The 7,882-nt window shown below is 38.9% G+C and overlaps 1 protein-coding gene across 1 annotated transcript in view; it reads right to left on the bottom strand.

Annotated features, from left to right (window-relative positions):
- Miga1 (mitoguardin 1) overlaps nt 1–7,882 on the bottom strand; it is a 69,847-nt gene that overhangs the window by 61,531 nt on the left and 434 nt on the right. Inside the window, exons 2-3 of the mRNA XM_033758065.1 lie at nt 6,293–6,366; nt 5,081–5,199 (exon numbers count right to left, since the gene is read on the bottom strand). Coding sequence (XP_033613956.1) covers nt 5,081–5,179 — 99 coding nt within the window. The 5' untranslated portion in view covers nt 5,180–5,199; nt 6,293–6,366. The remainder of the gene's footprint in view (nt 1–5,080; nt 5,200–6,292; nt 6,367–7,882) is intronic.

Here is a 7,882-nt window from a genome sequence, read left to right as displayed (position 1 = left end):
AAAAAAAAAAAAAAAAAAAAAAAAAAAGAAAAAGAATCAAGTTATTTGATCCAAAATGCACAATGGTGGGGTATAGCTCATTAGCAAAGACCCTGGATTCAACTCTCAAACCATCCAAAAAACAAAAAGACAATCAATATGAATATTCTCAACAGAAGACACACAAATGGATGATGAGTATAGGAAAAAATGCTCAATATCATGAATCGTCAGAGAAATGCAAATCAAAACCATAAAGAGGGGCTGGTGTAGCTCAGTGGTGGCTTGCTAGCCTGGCATGTGCAAGGAGGCCCTGGGTTCAATCCCCGGCAACACAAACAGCAAAAAACAACACCACAGTGATATTACCTCATCCCAGTAAGAATTACCAAAAAGACAAAAGATAACAAAAGCCAGTGAGGAAGCCAAGGAGAGGGAACCCTTGTACACTGTTGAGGGGACTATAAATTAATAGCGCCATTATGGAAACCAGTACAGAAGTTTTTGAAAATATCAGAAACAGAATTAGCACATGATCTAGCAGTCTCACTCCTGGGTATACATCCAAAGGAAATAGAATCAGTACAAAGAAACACCTGCAATAAACTCCCTTTTTTTATTGTAGCACTATTTACAACACCAAAGAATGGGTCTATCAACAATGAATGAATAAAATGTAGCCGGGGATTTAACTCAGTGGTTCCGCTGCCTGCCTCCCAAGCACAAGGTCTGGAGTTCGATCCCTGGTACCAATAAATAAATGAATGAATGGAGTACATATACACACAACAGAAGATTATTCAGTCATAAAAAGAATGAAATCCTGCCATTTCTGATAACATGGGTGAAACTGGCGATCATTATCTTAAGTGAAATATGACAGGCACTGAAAAGACAAATACTGCATGATCGCATGTGAAATCTAAAACTATGTACACTCTAAAAAAAAAGATGATCCCACAAAAGTTGAGAGTAGAATGGTAGTTATCAGAAGCTGGGAAGAGTAGGGGAAGAAGGAGTGATACGAATAGGCTTATCAACTGGGTATGCCGGCCCAAGCCTATAATCCCAGCACTTAAGAGGCTGAGGCAGGAGGATCACTGTAAACTGGAGGACAGCCTGAACTACACAATGAGCCCTGTCTTGAAAAACAAAAGACAAACAAAAAAACAAACAAACAAACAAAACCCCCAAAAGTTGGTTCTTTGAAAAGATCAACAGAACTGACAAACATCTAGATAAACTAAAAAAGGTTGTCCCCTTTATTTTTCTCTTTGGGGACATACGAAGCAAGTTATTCTTTTTCTGTATCTTTTTTTTTTTCTTTTGTAAACTTTTTTCTGTTTTGTTTAAAAATGGCTTTATAAAAGGGCTTTTATAACCCCCCCAAAATAAAAATAAAAAACCTTAAAATTCTTTAAATCTAAAATGAAGATAAGGACATTACTTCTGATTCTACAGGGAAAAAAGGACTACAGACCAGTACCATGAACAATAAATTATGCCAATAAATTAGATAACTTGGAGCAGCAGTGGTGAATCTTTGAATAATATAAATAGCCCAAGGCAGCACGTGTGTCATAGCTTTGCCACTCTAAGTCTTAGAGTAAATGGATAAATTCCTAGAAACACAAAACCTAACAAGACCACATCATGAACAGAAAATCTGAGCAGAAGGAGGGAAGGGGAAGTTTGCAAAAAAAGAAGCTGTAGTGTGTGCATGTACCCACTCCCCAAAATGACTGAAAACTGCCACGTACTGTAAACATGTACTAATAAAACAATCAACACAAAAAGAAAACCTAAGCAGACCTATAACTTGTAAGGAGATTGAATCAGTAATCAATAGTCTCCCAACAAAGAAAAGGCCTAAGCCTGAACTGTGTTAAACATTTAGAGAATTAATAAAATAGTTGTAAAATGAAAGAAAAGACAGGCATGGTGGTGCACGCCTGTAATCCCAGCACTCAGAGGCTGAGGCAGGAGGATTGTGAGTTCAAAGTCAGCCTAGAATGCACGCCGAGACCCTGTCTCCTAAAAAACAAAGCAAGAAAAAGAACAAGAACTATTTTCTCTCAAACTTGAACACATCCTAACTCATTCTACAAAGCCAACAATTTCCTGATGCCCATGCTGCAGTACTTATGACAAAAGCCAGCACAGTGGTGCACACCTGTAGGCCAGCTCCTCAGAAGGTTGAGGAAGGAGGCTCTCAAGTTCAAGGCCAACCTAGGTACTTAAGACTATCTCAAAATAAACCCAACTAAGGAAAAGCTGGGGATATAGGTCAGTGATAGGCGACCCTGGGTTCAATCCTAAATACTATTAAAAAAAAAAAAGATTTAAGAAAACTATAGGCAAACATTCCTTACGAATGCTGATGCAAAATACTAGCAAACCAACATTCCTCAGCATATTAGTGTGGTTTTTTTTTTTTTAATTTTGGTACCGGGGATCAAACTCAGGACCTTGTCCTTGCGAGGCAGGCAGCAGAACCACTGAGCTAAATCCCCATCCCCTCCTCAGCACATTAAAAGGATTACAGACTATGACTAAGTGAAATTTAATCCTGGAATGTAAGGATGATTCAACATAAAACCAATCAATGTAAAACACTGCATTAACAGAATGAAGAAAATAAAACCATATGATAATTTCCACTGATTAAAAAAAAAAAAGCATTTGACAGCCAAGCATGGTGGTACACACCTATATTCTGAGAGGCTGAGACAGGACAAACACAAGTTCAAATCTAGCCTAGGTAACTCAATATGAAGGCCCTGAATTCAGTTCCTAGCACCACACTCATGAAATAAAAAGAAGAGAAATAGGAAAAATAAAACTTTTGACAAAATTCAACCTAGTTTCATGACAATCAAACTAGCCCTGCTGACAGACACCAACATAATATGACAGGGAGCCCAGAAACAAACCTTTACGTACAGTCAAAAGTTTTTGTTGTTGTTGTGGTTTTGGCACCAGTGACTGAACCCAGGACCTTGCGCTTGGGAGGCAGGAGGTGGAACCACTGAGCTAAATCCCTGGCCCTGAGTCAAAGGGTTTTGACAAGGGTGCAAAACCATTTATTAGGAAAAGAAGCCTTCAACAATGATGCTAGGGAGCTGGAGGGGAATTTAGCTCAGTGGTTTCACTGCCTCCCTCACAAGCGAAAGGACCCGAGTTCAATCATCCCTGGTACCAAAATGGAAAAAAAAAAAAAAAAAAAAAAAAAAAAGATGATGCTGGGAAAACACATGCAAATCAATAAAGGTGGAAAAAATTGACTCAAAGTAAGGACCTGAATAAAAGACTACAAAGTTTACAATATTGGATTCAGCAATGATTTCTTAGATATGACACCAAAGTCACAGACAACAAAAGAGTAGACAAATCAGACTTGAAATTTAAAAAATTTTGTACATCAAATGATACTATGAACAACCCACAAAGAGGCAATCCACAAAACGGGAAGAAATATTTGGAAATCGTGTATTTTTTTTCAAAGGCAAGGTCATGCGATGTAGTTCAGTATATGTGCTGCCAAAGTGAGCATGTAGTTCAGGCTGACCTTGAACACACTCTGTAGCCAAAGCTGGCCCAAATTCTTGGCAATCCTCCCGCCTCAGCCTCCCAAGTGGTGGGATTCCAGGCTTGGCAGAAATCATGTATCTGACAGAGATCAATATTTATGATACATAGGAATGCCTAAATTTCAACAACAAAACCCAATTAAAAATGGGTTAAAAACTAACTCCAAAGAAGATAAGCAAATAGCCAATCAGAACACAAAAATATGCTCAATCTCCCTAAACATTACAGAAATGTAAATGAAAACCACAATGAGGTCTTACTTCAGCCCATCAGGATGGCTACTATTAATAACAGAAAACCCCAAGCATTGGTAAGATGTGGAAAAATTGTGCACTGTTGTAGAAATCCAGAGTCATATAGCTGCTGTGGAAAATACCAAGGCAGTTTCTTGAGAAGTAGAAAACAGCAATTACATTCTAGTATACAGTCACAAGAACCGAAAGCAGAGTCTTAAAATGTAAACATCCATGTTCAGAGCAGCATTTTCATAATAGCTAAAACATGGAAGCAACGCAAGGGTCCATCAATGGATAAACACACAAGGAAAATGTGGTCTATCAGACAATGGAATACTGATTCTACCCTGAAAGCAAAGAAATCCTGGCATACGGTACAATGTGGACCAGCCTTGAGAATGTTATGCTAAGCACATTACGTGCGTCACAGACAGATAACCCTGTATGGTCCCAGTGGTAAGACTCCTGGTCAGGTTCATAGAGAGCGAAGGAATGGAGATGCCTCAGGCTGGGGAGAAGAGGTCTGAAGACTGCTGACAAATGACTAAAGTTTGAGTTTTGCAAGAGGAAAAAAGTTCTGGAGGTTGGTTGTACAACAACATGCATTTTCTGAACGCTAATGAACTAGGAAATTGTCAAAATGGTCAACTTGATGTTATATACTGTTTTATCACAATTAGAAGGACTATCACAGTGAGAACAAGTCTTTCAGAATAATGCAATTCACTGAAAACTGTAATGGATCATGTAAGTTCACTTAACATAGGAAAACAAATTTTAATACAATGCCTTTAAAAATTGTAAATATAACTTTTTTAGTTTAAACTCGGGAAATAATAAAAACCAACTATTTTAGTAAACATTCTGATTGTACCATATAGAAAACTCCAAGTGCTGGGGATGTAGTTCGGTGGCATAGTGCCCACCTGGCAAGCACAAGGTCCTGAGTTCAATCCCCAGTACCAAAAACAAAAGAAAAAGAAAAAAGAAACTTCTGGGCCTGGGAGGCACAGTTTAGGGGTAGGGCATCTGCTTAGCATGTGTGAGGTCCTGTGTCAAATTCCCAATCAACTGACTGAGCGATCCCTCAACTGAAACTGAAATTCTGTGAACTAAACTTGCTCAATCAACTTAGTACCCAACAGGTTGGGGATTTAGTGGTTCAGTGGCTCAGTGGTTCCACTGCCTGCCTAGCAAGCACAAACTCCTGAGTTCAATCCGGGTGCCAAAAAAAAAAAAGGAAAAACTTATTGTCCAACTTCACTTTTACTTACCTGAGAGAGAGAATAGTACCAGGACAGAGGAAGATCAAACACTTTGAGCGCTGCAGTCTTCAAGGAAAACTGTGGTTCACTTACGGTTTCTTCTGACATGACTCTTCTTTAAATCTCCACTAAACAAAACATAAATACTTATTGGTCACAAAGATTTCTGGTTATCTTACCAGTGAAAGATACAAAGTAAAATTTAAACTATGGGTTTCTGTGTAGTTATTCATGATACACTTGAGCTGAAATTGTATTTATTAATCATCAAAGCAATACATAAGAAAATGAACTAGATTTATACTTGCTCTTAGCCAAATAGCCCAAAAGTGATGAAAATGAACTAGATTAAAACTCTTGAGTTCAGGCAGTAAATTTTCCTTAGAAAATTGCAGGTTCTAGATTCTCTCTTTTCTGGTTAAATATATTTATTCACTTTTAGACAGGAAGTAATTTTAAATCTTCCCACTGATTTCCTGCATGTTAACAGGGGTGTGGGAGTTGCTGAATGGGATCTGGAACAGACTTCTGGAGCTAGAAAAGAAACTCAGAATTCAGTGACTGAGCTTCAGATTCTCCTGCTGTTCCATTCTGAAAGTCCTCAAAGAATGCCACATACATGCTATGTGATTTTTTTTTTTGGTACCAGGGACCAAACTTGGGTCCTTGCGCTTACGAGGCAGGCAGCGGAATGCTATGTGATTTTGACAGGGTTTAATGCATGCTATTTCTCTTGAAATAGAGAGAGAGAGAGAGAGAGAGAGAGAGAGAGAGAGAGAGAGGTATTTAAACTTTTTTTTAAGACACAGGGTCTCCCTGTGTCGTCCAGGCTGGCTGCAGACTATAGGTATATAGCCACTGCATCCTGCCACAAAAGCGCAGGTATTTTACAAAGGAAACAGGTGTCACAGAGAGGTCCTTAAGGTAGGAGACTTTTCATAAAACATGACGCTTCAGAATCTGGATCTCTGTTTTATAAAGCATAAAACTCATTCCTAGGTAGGTACACACACAAAACAGATACACAGGCCAGGGATGTAGCTCAGTGGCACCTCTCCTGCCTGGCAAGCGTAAGGTCCTGAGTTTGATCCCTGGTACCAGAAACAACAACAACAACAAAAAGATTTATGTAATACCAACACATAAATCATTTTACCAATTTATTCACATAACTAAGAAATATACTATCTAGTATAATCATGTACACTATACCAAACATACCCTCTGGAATAAGATTGTGGTAAGCTGAATTAGTGAGTCAAAAGGTTGCCTGGTGAACATCGAAGCAGAAAGTCCTGAGGAATGAAAATTTCATTCAATCAAAAAAAGCACTGGGGGCCGGGGATTTACCTCAGTGGTGCCACTGCCTGCCTCACAAGTGCAAGGTCCCAAGTTCAATCCCTGATACCCCCCCAAAAAAGCCTCGGGGTGGGGATTTAGCTCAGTGGCATGGCACCTACCTCTCAAGCACAAGGTACTGAGTTCAATCCCCACAGTGGTTACCTTTCAAATCAGACACAGTTAACAGCCCTTAGGGTTAGGGTTACTACTGCTGACACCTACTACCTTAATCCTCACAGTGACACTGCTGGGCAAACTTCATGCCTCACTCCTTTTCTAACTACAACTGTTCAATTCCGTATAACGCCTTCTAACTGAAGTATACTTATTCCAATCAACAAATGGTGATAGGGACATAACACCATTTTGAGAAATAAAGAGAAAAGCATGAACAGACGATTAAACCAGGGGTGCTGGGAGGCCAGGCAAGGAACCACTGCTTTCATTATCTATTTCTGTAACATGTGCTATTTTGTACAATAACTGCCTACATAGAATACATTTTTAAAAACTAGAGTAAAAGAGCAGAGCACATTTATTCTTCTGCCCTAAAAATTGACAACTTCTGACATTGAGAAAATTTTTTACTAATTAAATAATTTTGGTAACGTAAGTTATTGCACAATTAAAAAAAGAAAATGACTTAGCTCAGGTCACTCATTTTCTCCATAATAAAGCGTTACAAAATTTTAAGCAGAGGAGAAAGAAAATAAAGGAATGCTTCAATTTTTTTTCAACAGTTCTCTTGGGCGGGGGATTTAGCCCGATGGTTCCACGGCCTGCCTTGCAAGCGCAAGGTCCTGAGTTCGATTCCCCCGGTACAAAAAAAGAATTAGTTCTCTTAAAGATTTTAAATGGGAAGGGAACCTAGAGATGGAAGGAGATAAGAAAGAGGTTTTAAAAAGAATTAAGTTGTGTTAGGTACATGTGCCAACGCTCTCTGACAAGTGTAATCACTGTGTACTACTAATTTGTACTAATACAAACTTTTTTAAGACAAAATTTTGGCAGTACTGGAGATTATTCAGATTTGTAAAAGAGTCTAAGACATTACCAAAATATTTTACTGCGCAGTTCTCCCCGATTCTTTCTATTCCAACCACTGGGGAGTTAATGTCATAAACAGAATTTGTGTGTTTAACACCCTAAAATTCTATTCTACAATTTTGACTTTCTAACCCAATGAAGAAAGTGAAACACCAAGAAAATTTGACGCGAAGCATAAATCTGTACAACTAAACTCAAAGGTGGCAAAAATTCTTCGTTAAACATTAACCAAATCATAAAGCTCTCCATGATCTGTATGAAAACATCAGCTCTTGGAGCGCTCTCTCCAGAAAGTACTGAACATGTAACCATTTAGCTCACGAAAGGTCCCCGCTGCCCAAATTCTAACAGCTCCTGCCGGGAAGCGTCCTCCACCCCCAGCCCCGCTACGCCCGCCTCTGCGCCTTCTTCCGATCCGACCCG

The sequence above is a fragment of the Fukomys damarensis genome, unplaced genomic scaffold, assembly GCF_012274545.1.
Source record: "Fukomys damarensis isolate Sample0158 unplaced genomic scaffold, DMR_v1.0_HiC HiC_scaffold_33, whole genome shotgun sequence".
NCBI classification, from domain to species: Eukaryota; Metazoa; Chordata; class Mammalia; order Rodentia; family Bathyergidae; genus Fukomys; species Fukomys damarensis.
Note: the sequence above shows the minus strand (reverse complement) of the source record. Positions and strands in the feature narration are given on the sequence as shown.